Genomic DNA, 14689 nt, shown 5'->3' with positions numbered 1-14689 from the left:
TGCAGCACGTCGGCTATAGTGGCCATATTGGTAGTGGCAAGGGCTTCGCCTACAGCCATAGGGCGTCGGCCGTCACGTGACCCTCAGCTGTGCCTCCTATTGGGGGAGCTTACGAGTTAGAAAAAAATTCACCCCCCATACAGTGGGAGCCGGTAGTAAAATTAGCGACTCAGACAGGAGACGTTTTTCAAACCAGGCTGTAAATAGGATAATTTCTGCTGTGAAAACGTCTCTTTTTGGCTTGGTGTGAATGTGACTTCCAGTACTTCTGGAGCCAGCCTCAAGCGAACACTCGAGAAACAGCAGATTTTAGCACTTCCGCATTATCTCATATCATTAGACCGGAGGTTGCCGCTTGCAGCAGACGTTTGATGAACATCTAACAGGGTTGGGAGAAAAAAAATCGAAAATTGATACATCAGAATTCAGACAATATCAAAATCAGGATTCTTTGTCGAAAAATTGATTATGTTTTTCAAATTCAAATTCCTCATTTTGGTCTTTGTTTATACACTGGATTGAAAAACAAAAGTTACCACTTTTCTCCAGCAGAGGGTGAAATGTTTGTTTCTGACTCACATGATGTGCATTTTATGAGAAAATGTGGCTCCTGATATAGTCTGTAGACATTATCATAATCATTTAACTTTTTCACATGGTCTGGTGTTAAAAAAGCAAACTAAAAATTACAAAAGTTGTAAATATCAAAGAATAGCAAGATAGCATATCGCCCCAGCCCTAACATCTACTATGAAAACTTTAGAGTTTTAGTTTCAGAACACTGCTGTCAAACAGGAATGTCCTGAGCCGATCAGACTCTAAACAATCAGACTGTAAATAAAGCTCTAAACTGTATCAGACAGTTTATATAATACTCACACTCTGATCATCATCCTCGCTCTTCATGTGGTTTGCGATGAAGCGTACTCCCTCCACAGCCTCCTCAAAGCCCGGACAGGCTTGAGCCAGCAGAGCCTGAGTCAGAGCAGGGCCTCCTCCCGCCTGCTTCCCCCGCGGCATGTTCCCAGCCCCTCCTTCCCGGCCTTCCCTCACTCTGTTGAGCCCATCCATTGACCCCCCTCCCGCTCCACCCAGATCCCCTCCAAACTGCTTCACCGAAGCCCGATTCACATAGCAGGTGCAAGGGTCACTGTCCTCCTTGCCAAACACTCCTGTGGATGCTCCCCCTCCGTTACCACCGCCCAGCCCCAGGCCCACCATCAAGGCCCCTGCCTCCCCGCCGCGCCCACCCTCCTTCTGTTCCTGGGCCCTTCTTCTTTGGCGTAGCCGCTGACGCTCGCAGCTGTTTCTAGGCTGCCGCATGAAGAGCAGCGCAGGAAGCTTGTTGAGGAACACTAGCTTAACCCAGGGGGGCATAGTGTGTGTGGTGGGCGAGCGGTGGTGCACGTTGAGTACACACACGCTGGTGACGATGGAGAAAGTGACAAGGACCATGGTGAACATTAGGTACTTTCCCACCAGAGGGACGTCTAGTGAAGTGGGGGGGACAATCTTGGAGATCAGCAGCAGGAACACAGTGAGAGCGAGCAGGACGGAGATACAGAGGGTCATCTTCTCTCCGCAATCAGATGGCAGGTAGAAGACCAGGATGGCCAGCGAGGTGATGAGCACGCATGGGATGATGAGGTTTATGGTGTAGAAAAGAGGCTTCCTGCGGATGATGAAGTCGTACGTGATGTCCACGTAGGTGGGGTCACCTGGGTTCTCGTTCCGTCGGCCGGGCAGAGCAATAATGTCCCACTCACCGCTGGGCGTGAAGTCGTCCATGCTGGCCACGTCAGCACGCAGCACCAGGTCGATCTCGGTGCGGTCGTAGGTCCAGGAGCGGAAGCGCAGCGTGCAGTTCTGCTGGTCGAAGGGGAAGTGCTTGACCTCGATCTTACAGGCTGACTTATAGATGGCCGGGGGAAGCCAGAAGATGCTGCCGTCATAGGAAACCACGGCGTTTGAGTAAAATGACACCTCGTACACGCCATCAGCACTGAGAGTCAGGGAGAAAGGGGTGAGGAGGAGAAAGAAGAAGAAGAAAGGAAAGAAAAAGAAGGGTCAGAACGGACCTTAGTGAGAAGAATTAATTAAAGAAAAACATTGTAAACAGGATGTCTAATGAGAGACCTCGTTTCCCCTGGGTCTAATGACTCGAGAAACATGACGCATCTTATTATGCAATACAGGCTATTACAGAGCTCTAGGACACACACACACACACACACACACACACACAAAAACCCCACACAGAAACCTTGAAATATCCAAATTAAGGTGGGTCACACCTGCTTCAAAAAACACAGGGCACTGGATGAATGCACAGTCTAGACAGGGAACGTTGTTCTCAGGTCACTCCAGGTTGAGAGAAACGGCTCAAATTAGACTCTCAAGTTAGGAGTCAGCTGACAACACTGAGGCTGTGGACTGAATCCTTCATGAAAAATTTGGATGGGAGAACTGAACAGTGGCGAATTCTGCATGACTTATAAAATGGGGATAATTCACATGTTTCTTCTTTATTGATGCACCTCCTCAAAGAAACAGCTACTTTCTTAAGTATCTATACACAAAATCAAACTGAGACTTTTGAATCAAGCACAGACCTCCTTGTTTAGGTGAAAGACGGGGTTTAAAGCGATGAAGACTTGGAGGATTTACTCTGTCTACCTGGGGTTTGTGGGATTAACACGATCATTTTACCCGGGGCTCAGTGGGTCAGGGATCTTTAGTGAGGTACAGACACAAGGCAGGGAAAGAGGAGAAGGCCAGACGGACGGATCACAGCGCTCAGATCAGCTGATTTACATACGGTAGGCTGACACTCCAGTTTCCATTACATTGAAACGAGTGGTCTGCAACATTCTTACCTTTCTCAGAACTGCAAACTATGACTGGAAATAAGGAGAAGAATTCTTGCTAATAACCTCCCCCAAGGAGGTTATGTATTTGGGAGTTTGTCTGTTTGTTTGTTTGTTTGTCTGTGAAAAACTCAAAAATTAACAAACGTATCTTAAAAATTTTGGAGGTGATCTGGATCACCGTCTGGATCCAGGATTTTTTAAAATGATTCATAATCATTGTGAGATAGGGCTGGTTTCACCATATGTGTATATAACTCCACGATAAATGGTCAGAATGCTTTGCAAAAAAAATACAAGACAAGGTCACCATAATTCCTGACAGATGCAAAAGTACAATCAAGATCCTGCCAATGTTCTGGATACTAAGATCTGGAATATGAAATATGTACTGGGTCATCATAATTTTCACCGCTGTCAGGAAACAAATTATCGTACAAACCTGCAGCTAACACCAAATTCTAGTGCGCAGTCTGCTGAAAGAGAGTTTAACATTAAAGTAGGACTAAAGTGTTGGTGACAATCACAACATGCTTGGTGGAGGTCTGCGCTTCCTGAGTGCTTTTCGAGTTGGACATGAAATCCTTTTTTTCCTGTATTACATTACGTTTTTTTCTGTACCTGATGGGAAGTCAAGGGTGACAGGGTGCGCACAGTACACAATGCACAAAGGACGGCGCTGTGGAGGGGGATCAATAAGGGCTCAAAGCAAATGTTTGTCCCTGGGGCCCCCTTATGTATTCATCCCAGCCTACACTGCAGGTATGGCAAGCTGCAGGTTTCACCCTGGAGAAACACAGACTAGTCCAGATATCAGTGATGAGAATGTAACAGCAAAAGCAGCCCTGAGTGCAGACCCTGAATAAAAACGCAAAGGCTGCTGTGTTTACTGAGCATTTCTGCACGCAGGAACAGATTTCAAAGGAAGGAGAAGTAGCTGCGTTTGACTGTGAGTGTGTGCAAGTTCAGTGGCTCGTCTACTGTACATGTATCAGCACTTCTCTATCTGCGTGTGTGCAGTGCAGATGACTCCATCTTTGAAGTGTCTCCAGAGACCTGGAGGTACTGTATAGTAACGTGGCATGAGTGATGTGAGCAGATTACAGCAGACACATGCAGTCATGTGTGGCTGCCTGCATTTATCATCTCTGGCATGTAATTGATGTAATTATTTAAAGTGACTAACACCCTGGCAGCTGAATCACGACACCTGGGAGTTACTTTAAATCATTATTTGTTTAATGTGAGCATCGTGTGTTGCATTTGCACATACGTGTGTCTTCTGAGGTGGAGGCAGAGTGGGGGGTGACTCACTTGTTGTAGAGAACCACGTCAGGAAGCCAGATGTGTTTTGAGGGCAGTCTGACCTTCATCATTCCATCAAACTCCTCAGGGGCCCAAGTCAGACGATAGTCCTGCCACTCCTGAGGGCCAAGAAAGAGAAAGTGCTTAGTCACTCATCCACCAATCACACAGCGAGGAAAGCATCTTAAAGGAGAGATCTGTCCATCCGTCTGTGTCCGTCTGTGTTCATCTCTGTCTGTGTGTCGTTCAGTGGTCAATATGACACATCAGGAGCTGCATGAGCCCAGGGAACATCCTGTGCTGTCGTTAATTCTTCACTCACATCATTCTTTAACTTGACATCAAAGAGAGACAGAGAGAGCGACTGAAGCGCTCACGTCGCCCCTGATAAAAAAAGCAGCCAGACACAAACCAATCATCATAATTAAAATCTGTCTACATTGGGGTTGTTCCTCTGCCTGTGTGTGTGCATGTGTGTGCATGTGTGTGCATGTGTGTGCGTGTGTGTGTGTGCGTGTGTGTGGGCATCACTGACGTCCTCTGTTTAACCTTTTGTTAAAGACAGTATTATCTTGTTCCCCCTGTAATGGGTCGGTCATTGACAGCAGCTCTGTCTGTTTCCTCTGTGTTACGGCTGTGTTAGAGCTGTGCTGCACACGCTGGGTCTTCTGCAGTAACCGTGATGCATTGTGGCCATTACGGTGTGTCCTTGGCTCCTCCACTTACCCATACCAAGGGATCCATAGAGCACTGATAGCTGTTCCACGCTCTGTTACATGTCATAAATCTTAGCCTACTCAGGCACAAGTGTGTGTTTGTGTGTGTGTTTGTGTGTGTGTGTGTGTGAAAGTAAGACAGAGAAACACACCTTTAGATACCAACTGTCATTTGATTTTGATACATCTGAATCTGCATCCAAATTGAACATATGCCTATGTATTTGTTCTCGCACCTGCTCTCAAAAGCAATCACATATGTTCCCGATGTGTGTGTGTGTGTAGGTGGATTTATTTGTGTACCTAATGTGTGTAAATGTGAAAACACCTACATGCTCCACTATGTAAAAGAGAAAAGAGCTCAGCTGGAAATATAGGATAAATCAGTCATATGTTAAGACGGGTCACTGCCCGGTCAGTGTCGCATAATCCAGGTTTCACAGGTTATAGAAGGTCTCATGAAAAAACACAAGCAGGCTGCTTAACAGAGGAACGAGGGAAATGATCAGTCACCTGGAAAAAAACAGAACAGCTTTGAGCTTATACATTTTAATATCAAATCCTGTCAGGTTCTGTTTTTCAAGTATTATTTGACGTCTTCCTCTGCGTCTGACACGTAGCCAGTCATCTCACCTCTCAGAGCTGCTGCTCCACATGAGAGGAGGTTGGATTAAACTCTGTGCCTGCCACAACCACTAAAACAAATGGATGCAGGGCTTTAATTGCCTGCTGTCGCAAATTTGCGACATACCCTGTCAGCTCTTGATGCAGCTGCAATGACCTTTGTATCTCATTATTACCCATTGATTCATATTGTACACAAACCACAGATCATACCAGATCCACTGTCACAGTATATTGGTCAGGGGATGAACTTCTCATGTGTAATACAACTCAGTTATAACTATTGTGTGTAACACACTCAAATTTGCAATCTCCACTAAATTTAACATCTGTTAGAATTAGTGCTGTCAGGCGATTAAAAAATATAAGCTAATTAATTACAGGATTTGTAATTAATTAATCGAATCAATCGCATTTTAATCTCATATCTGCTTATGGTCCCAAAATAAAGAATTTGAATTCTAGGGCATTAAAATTACATTAAAAGACATTAAAAAATTAAAAAATAAGGTGGGAATATATACAACACACTTTAAGGTACCCTGAGGCATAAGGAACACATGAAAAAGTTTTATGGTTCTATCTTAAAAAATCTGCACATTCCTACACCTAAGATAAGCTGATTACAATTTGAGGGCCGTTTTTTGATTCTGTCACATTTTTACTCACTGTTGACTTATTTTTCACTGCAGTATGAACTTCTATACTTCTATGAGGTCAGAAGAACCAGGGCTAAAGGCTAAAAACTGTGAGGAACTATGTACAAAACACTTTATTCAAGTCTTGGATCAAAGAAGAGTGAAGTATTTTCAGTTTTACAAGCTCTGAACACACTAACTGTTGCTCATTGGTGCAGAGCAGCCCCAAGCTGAAACATGACACCAGGAAGATGGAAGGATATTTTCTAAGAATTCCTTAGATTTAAATACAGGACATATATCGATCATTCAGGGCTTGTTTAATGCAGTAAAGAGTGTAGAATTATCTGTTTTTTTTACAGAATTAGCTAAAGCAAATGCTTGATTTTCTGCAGATTTTCAAAAAGGATGTGTGAATAAACGAGATGTGGACAGCAGTCTCACAAAAATCACTCTCTCTGCCCCCGGTTTAAAGCATGTTACTGACATCACGTGTGATACGTTCAAGGACCGTCGGAAATTTGAGAATCTGATGAGAACACCACTTTTTTTACAGCTTTTGAATAGAACAAACTGTTTGTAAATGCCAGGCATTTTAAAAAAAAAATGCGTTTTTGAACCCCCAGGGATTTGGGATCCAGATTGATCTGCCTTATTTTTGATAACTTGTTAATTTGCGGTCTAATTAATTAATCTAATGAACGGGTCAAAATGACAGCCCTTGTTAAAATGCAAAATCACATAAAAACAATCTATTTTCATAATTGTTTAATAATTCAGGCAGTGAGGGGTTAAAACACATATAATGAAATACTTGATTCTTTATTTGTTTCATTCAGTTAATTTCATCTCGATGGTAGAGAGTTTGCTATAATTAAATTTAAAAAAACAGTAAGAAGTCCCACCTGTGTTAGCCAGACGTTGGTCGTCATCACCTGTTCTCTTTCATGCTGCAGAAAAAGAAAAAACACATTTTACAAACTGTGTCATGCCTCAGTAAGTGAGTGGAGCACACTGATCGTGTTAAAAGATGTGACAAAAAGTTTAAGTGGCTGAGTTTTACTTGTTTTTAGATCTGAAGTGCTGAGTTGAGATTCAGACACGCTGAACTCTACACTGAGAAATCTAAAGCCATTTGTGTGTCTATCAAAAGGGTGGAAACGAATCGATAAATCTCGTCTTATTTGATGGAGAGGCTTCACATGCGGCAGTTATATCCTGATCTGACTAATGACCAAACAATAAAACCAAACATCACTCACCATCAAGTAAGAATTCACTCTGTGAAAATACATTCCTTTTTTTTAAATTCCTGCTGTCATAAACATGATGTCATGTTTGCTGGCATGTGATTTTTTTGCTCACATATGCAATATAATTTTTTGTGTTCAGTTCTCTGTTGGACACTCACCAAAGGTTCCTGGACATATAGGGCCCCTTTACTGATTTTGTCCAGGACAGGCAGAAACCTCAGGACTTACTGCACTGAACTTTCCCCTTGTATTATATTCTATACCTGCTTTGAACAATTACTCTCCAATACTTCGACCCTGACCTCTTTTAAATACGGTCTCATGGACTCAATCTCAGGCTGTATGGCCCTCCTTTGTACTCTGGTGTTAATGTATGGACTAATGTGCCTATTTGTATTTATGTATATATTTCAGAATTTGCTGGTGGTGGAAATTTTTGTTTCATCTGTTTATTTAATTTGCTTGTTTTTTTGTTTTATGGTTTGTGTGTCATTTTTTTATGTGACTATATTGGAAAAGCCATAAATAAAGTAGTAAAAAAAAGTGTTTAGTAAGGGAAACATTTTAATTTCATTTCAAGTACGAAAAACAAGTAAACAGCTAATAGGATGATGATTCAGCCCAACACAACACAGTCTTAGACAGTTTGACTGACAGTTTTATGAATTAATAAAAAAATAATGGTTTTGTTTTTTGCTATTGGCCTTGACACAGATTTGTGCTGCGACCACTGTACATGTAAAAAATGTGAAATTACAAGATCTTGATTTTTCTTTCACCACTACTTTTTTGTTTGCCTCAAACAAAAACATGCTCTGAATTGATATTCATGTGAAACTTGAACTGCCTGGGCCAAAGGCCAAGGACCGCATGATGAATAAACTGACATAAAGTTTCCTGGGACCTGCATCACTAGACAGCTTCATTTTTCAGATTTAACCATGTGACTTGAATACAAACCTGTTTGTAGACTCAAGAAATCAATGCAAGAGCATTTTTGTTCTCCGGAACAATTAGCATAAGTACTTATTGTTAACAAATCTTCTTTTTATGTAATAATCCTAATTTAAATTCTTTTTATCTGTATTAAAAATATGAAATGGTAAGCCCATATTGCTCATTCTCATGCTGCAGTTTTAAAGTCAGATTTAAACACATGATCCCAGGGGTCTTCACACTCACCACACTGATGAGTTGGGCCAGCGACACCATCAGCTGCACAGTGACCAGCTCAGAGCCGTTCGTCGCAGGACGGATCAGTTTATTGTAATGGGCTGGATTCAGAAGGTGCTCCACCAACCGCTCCTCTGTGTCAGCCCCAAGGCTGCCTGGAACAAGAACACATTATCATCATCATCATCTGCCACGACGGTACGACAAAAATGTCGCTGCCATCTGTGTCTCTCTTGGCATCCTCAGCGCTTTTCAGAGACAAAAACGGGACACATTTGTCTGGCTTCTGCACACACTTCAAGCTCTAGCTGCACATGTCAATGAGGGTACGAGGGAGGAGAAAGATCCCCCTGACGATGAGGGATGACAAGACCCATCATGGCTGGACCCCCCTGTGATTATGTGATAAAAGAATAAGCAATCGATGCTGTTACACACAGCGACATCAGCAGTATATGTGAATCTTGGTTGCTTTCAGGGCCGTTGACCTTCGCTGCAATTTCCCATGAGGGATGTTGTGTGATGTGGGAAGAATTTGAAATCATTGCCCAAGCATTTTCCGAGAGTTACTACAAGGGTCCAGTTGATTTGGTCACACCATAGACTGTACAACGACTTGACGTAGTCTCTGACGTCACTCCTCTCTTTTTTTTAAAGGTCCCATATTGTGCAAAAATCACTTTATTAAGTCTTTTGGTGAAATTTGTGGGTCTTTGGCTTTCCTCCCAGCCCACAAAATGTGATATTTAATGACAAAACCTGTACTTAGTGTGAATGTAAAATCCTGACCTAAAACCAGCTGTCAGGATTTTGGGAATTTGCTGACGTCAACAATTCCCTTTTTGACCAATCAGGAGCAAGTCTGACCCGATTAGTCCACCCCCCAAACCCCCTCCCCGCCCACTCCCCTCCCAGCTGCTGATGAAATTGCAGGGAGGACAATGCCAAAGTAGAAGGCTGTAAACAGCCACACAGTTCCATGCACAAGCTTCCCATCTCGGAAGAAGACAAGACTGAGTAGCTAGAGCTCATTTATCAGGAAATGTGCCAGCTACACTCAGTAAAACCGTGCATGTGTGTGCTAGTCACTTCACGGCTGACTGCTTTTCCAACTTTGGACAGTACAACAGAGGCTAGTGAATAGACTGGTCCTGAATCCAGGCGCATTACCAACCATCCACCAACAAACCTCGGACCCTGGAAATGTGAGTATTTTAAATGCTGTGTGCTGTGGAGCAGATGTAAGAGCTTTTCCTCAGTATTCCCCCCTGTCTCTGTGTTAGCTTTAGGATGCTAACTTTATCTGCGGTTAGCCTGTTGTTTTAGCCTGTAATGTTACGGTAAACGAGCTTCACTGTTTTCTAAACATTGTGCACTCGGAGCTCGTGGCGCCACCCTCAGTGACGCGGAAGAGCGGGGCGGTATCAGCAGTGGCTCATTTACATATGAAGGTCACGCCCACTAAATCAGAGCGATCTGAACAGAGGGGCTATGAGAGCCTGGAAACAATGCTGCTGTGCTTGATTTTTTGGATTTTTGGACCATAACATGTTACTACCATTTCATGAAGACATCAATGATCCATATTAAACTGCAAAAAATGAGCAGAATATGGGACCTTTAAACTTCTGCACTTAATGTCTTCTGAACTGCAGAGTTAGAAAAAACTCACACCCTGTACAGTCTGTGCCACTTGAGAAATGATGTATCCAGACCGATGTCACTTTTTGCACCAGGCTGCAAATATGTTTATTTCTGGTTTAAAAATCATCTTTTTTGGCTTGGGGTGTATGTGGTTTCTGATATTTCCAGAGCCAGCCTCAAGCAAACACTCGGCGAACACAGTTTTTACTTTTGTTTTAGCTAGGGAACAAGAGGAAACACCAGCTTTCACCACAGACTGCTAACCTCGGCACTGAGGATGCTGACCCAATGTTCCAGGAGGAGGAAGTGTTGGCAGAGCCCTTACATTACTATCATGCAGTAAAATTAACTTACTTTTACCCTGCACTGTGTGACGTACAGCTAGCAGGTCGCAGCTGTGAAAAGCCTCTAATGCAGCATTTGGAGTTACAATAATGCTGCAAAGTTAAAGTAATCTGTAAAGAGTCTGTAAATTTAAAGGGGTCTTCTTTTAATCATGTCTCTGTTTTACATCAAAATGTTTCAGATTGCTGTTCACAGTTTAGGCATGTGTTTTCCAGGTTATATAACCTGCAGTGTAAGGAGTTTAATGTGCTTCAGTTCCCATAAAGTTTTAGTTTCTAGATCCTGCATGAAGCAAACTCCTTTTTGTCAGTCAGATATCTTTAGCACCCGCTTCCTGCAGCTCCCCCCATCACAACTCTGTGGCATCGCTGCTGATCCATGTGTATTGACTATTTTAAGTCTTGGAACCACAGCATTACTCACCACTGCCAACCAGATCACGTCAGCACGGCTCGATACACACTCCATACAAGATGTGACATCATAAGAATGAGTCAACGCGTCTGGATGTCTCTATCGCTATCCTTTCTGTCTCTGCCACTCTCTCCATGCCTCCGTCCCGTCTCCCTCTATTCTCCTATGCTGCGTTGCACTTCTCCCCAGCTGCCAGTCTTTCATAGCTTTGGGTTATTTTCACTCCATCTCACCCCGTTCCCTCCCTGTCTCTTCCTCCCTCCATCTGTAGCAGGCTGTAGTTTCATCTGTGTGAGTGTGGGAGTTCAGGCAGAGCTGTCACAACACCACACAGAGGAGGGGGAGGAGTTCTGCTGCCCTGTACCTCCTCCTTCTCTTATTCTCTCCCTGCATCTCCAGCATCTGCTGGCTCCTGAGCTGCATTCATCCCCTCTCAGTATTCCCTCACAGGTTCCCCCTGAAGATAAACACAGGCTGCCTGCTGCTGCAACCTTGTCAGCACTGTTGTCATCGTTAAATCTGCCATCATACAGGAGAGGAAAAAAACAAGTTCAAGCTGATCAGGAGGAAAATAACACATGAAGTTTTTTCATTTTCATTTCAAAACAGATCCTTTGGGTGTATTTATTTTTTGCAAGAGGTGTTGCACAAAAAACAAACTTCAACATTCTTACTATCCTCTTTCATGACATCTTGTTTGTAAAACTAAGAAGTGAAAAATTACTTAACGTAACAAGATCTTAAAATGGTCGACTGCAATTATTAAGTTAGAAACTGATTTTTTAATCCGGTTACTTTCTAGTTGTTAAAACAGAAACCTTAATTGAGACACACTGACTACTCTAGGGTAGGGGATGAAAATTATAACAATTTTCCTTCATCTTTGGAAATATTACTGATGGATTGCAAAAAAAAACAATGCTAAATGTTTTTCCTCTAAATTATACACCCTTTTTCCAGGTCAGAGTAATTCATATGACTGACAGTGGGTTATTGCACAGCTAAAGAACCTACAAAGGCACAAATTGTTTAATCTACTGTATATCAACATGCAGAGCAGTCCAATTAAAATAATCTCCATGGACATATGTCGTGTGGAGTGAGGCTCAGATGAATAAATGTGGATTTGCTTCAACAAGAGAAGTGAACAGAGACAATATTCCTGGCTCATAGTGTCCAGTTTTCTGCCTACTTGTTATTACAAAGAAAAATCAGCATCTCCACACAGTCGGGAGTCAGTCAGGACCACAACTGGGTCGCAACCAGTCCAGCTACAGAATCACAGGCTAATAAGGCACTGACGTCTCTGGCTGTGTCATCGTGTCAGCTTTGTATCCAAAGGTGGTAACGTCCTGCAAAAATGTCTCAGCCTCCTTATCTGCATCCATGCCGTTAGTGACGGAGGTTTTGCATATTTCTGCCCCCAAAGAAGAGACATTACAGAGACAGTGAGCGACTTCAGCCTCAGCTGAGTGTCTCCACCAGGTGCAACAGAGTCAACTAGTGGGTTTGCATTGAAACATGTATTAAATGTAAAAAGAAAAAACAACAATCTAGCAGCTGAATGTAAGATGACACTGCTCATTTTTAACCTAATTGTAATTTTAAAAATGTGAAAAATACAAGCGCATTTATATTTGCAGAGTGTGGCTATCATGTCATGTTGAGTTAAGTTTGCAATTTTTACATCAGTTTTGTCTTTCATGTTTGTCCCCATTTCCCATCGTGTCCACCTGTGTCCCAATACCTCCTGTATATAAGTCTGTGTCTTCCCCATTTTTTTGGTTTCCAGCTCCAGTGTTTTTCCAGCTTGGCTGAGATTTTTAGCGCATTAGCTAAGATTTTCATTAGATTTTCTTTTGGATACTTTTTCCCCCTTTTTTAAACTCTCATATATTAAGAGGTCTTTTATTATAAACGTCAAGCATTTGGGTCTAGTCTTCTCAGCCAGTCCCTGTCCCCTGACATTAGCAGAGCTAGCAGAACCATTCTTTGGTCCTCATCAAACTGTCTACACCAGTTAACCTCAGCTGAGTTTTTAAATGCTACTTTAACCTGACATAGCCAACATATGATTTTTTATCCATTTTATGTAACAAAATTGCCAAATCCTGTTGAGCTACATCAGGTGGTAGTGTATGATTTGGATACAAAATACAGTTGTGTCCAAAATCACACAACTATCCCGTACTCCCTACTCATAATGAAACAGATGTAGGGGACTAGATGGTCCACTCGTTAAGCAAAACTGAAACAACATCTCGGAAACTACTCTTTCACCCGCCAGCGTCACTGACAGTGACAAAATCACTCTCGAACAACTAAAATATTGCTCACGGACGTCTGAAGATTTACAGTTATACTTTCAAACACTGCAAAACAGCATGGATTCCAGTGATAACCAATATTATACTTAGCGCTTTTTTCACAACAATCAAATGTCATAAATAAATGTATTACAAGTCATTTTCAATAAATAAATACCAAACATATATTCGCGCTAAGGATGCACCGATCCAACTTTTGTGGTTCCGATACCAATACCAATACCAATACCTGGGCTTTGGTATCAACAGATACCAATACTGATCCGATACCGATCTGATACCAATCGGATTCCAGTGTTAAGAAAATAACTTGCATGCCCTGCTGTGGAATAAGACTAGTAATGTTTTGGGTAAAAGGCAAAAGATGAGGATATAGAATTATTGAAGTTAATATTTATTTAAACTTTGAAATATGCAAATGTTTACCAGCAAAAAAAGCTTCAGAATAAACACAACTGTTGACCGGTAATGTAGCAAAAAACAAAGCAAGTGCATCAGAGACAACATTTCAAATCAAGTAGCAAAGAGTGCTGGTAAAAACAAACAAAAAGACATAGAGTTGTTTGCCTGGATCTGCAACACGGATCTCTTCCCACTGATACCGATCCAGCTTTGGCACCGATATACCAATAACCGATATCACCAATCAGTATTGGTGCACCTAACTTGTGCCACAAACCAATTTGTGTTTGAGAATTACAAGGTCCAGTGAATGCATCACCAGCGGCCGGCGGCAATTATCATCCATTTCTCTGCCCAGAGTTTTGGGTTGTGCTTATCCAAGAGCTAAACAGAGAGCTATGTGTTATTCATCGGAGTGGTTATGTCCAGCAGTAACCAGTATTCAATGTTTTGATAAACCGTTGACATCAAACCTGGATTAGTTCTCGGGGTTTCTTTTGCAGATGCTATAATAAATTGGATAATGTGGAGTTACGGTAATGTTGTTTCATGTCATCAGTGGTACGTAATCAGCCATTTCTTCAGTTTGAACTGCAATGCATGATGGTTTATGTTGCTGGTATAGTGAACATGGCTCATACATTACTTTTTAAAATGTATTGTGGCATACATTGAGTGGACTATAAAGGGCATGACCATGCTGAGCTTGTGTTCAGACAGCACTACAAAGTGGTGTATTCACTACAGAGTGCGCTTAACAGTGGACCGGGAGTAATTTTGGACACAGCCTGTGACTCCCATTTCAGTGCTTAAATATTAAAATAATAATTAATTGATTTAACAGTCATTTGGTTTGCTCAAGAAATCTGATGGATTGCCTGTTAGACACAAAACTGATCAGTCAAATTATAAGTTGCAGCTCTTGAGGAATATGAGCTAAAAAATTCTACTGATAAAAAAAAGGTTTACGTGTGATACGTC

At 42.2% G+C, this 14689-nt stretch overlaps 1 protein-coding gene across 1 annotated transcript in view; it reads right to left on the bottom strand.

The window, feature by feature from the left end:
• Positions 1-14689, bottom strand: part of chrnb2 (cholinergic receptor, nicotinic, beta 2) — a 40411-nt gene that overhangs the window by 4718 nt on the left and 21004 nt on the right. Inside the window, exons 2-5 of the mRNA XM_074682752.1 lie at positions 8586-8731; positions 7056-7100; positions 4182-4291; positions 880-2002 (exon numbers count right to left, since the gene is read on the bottom strand). Coding sequence (XP_074538853.1) covers positions 880-2002; positions 4182-4291; positions 7056-7100; positions 8586-8731 — 1424 coding nt within the window. The remainder of the gene's footprint in view (positions 1-879; positions 2003-4181; positions 4292-7055; positions 7101-8585; positions 8732-14689) is intronic.

This window comes from Halichoeres trimaculatus, unplaced genomic scaffold (genome assembly GCF_033239565.1).
Source record: "Halichoeres trimaculatus isolate MK-OKI-2021-1 unplaced genomic scaffold, fHalTri1.1 fHalTri1_scaffold_12, whole genome shotgun sequence".
Lineage (NCBI taxonomy): Eukaryota > Metazoa > Chordata > Actinopteri > Labriformes > Labridae > Halichoeres > Halichoeres trimaculatus.
This window is presented reverse-complemented; position numbering and strand designations above follow the sequence as displayed.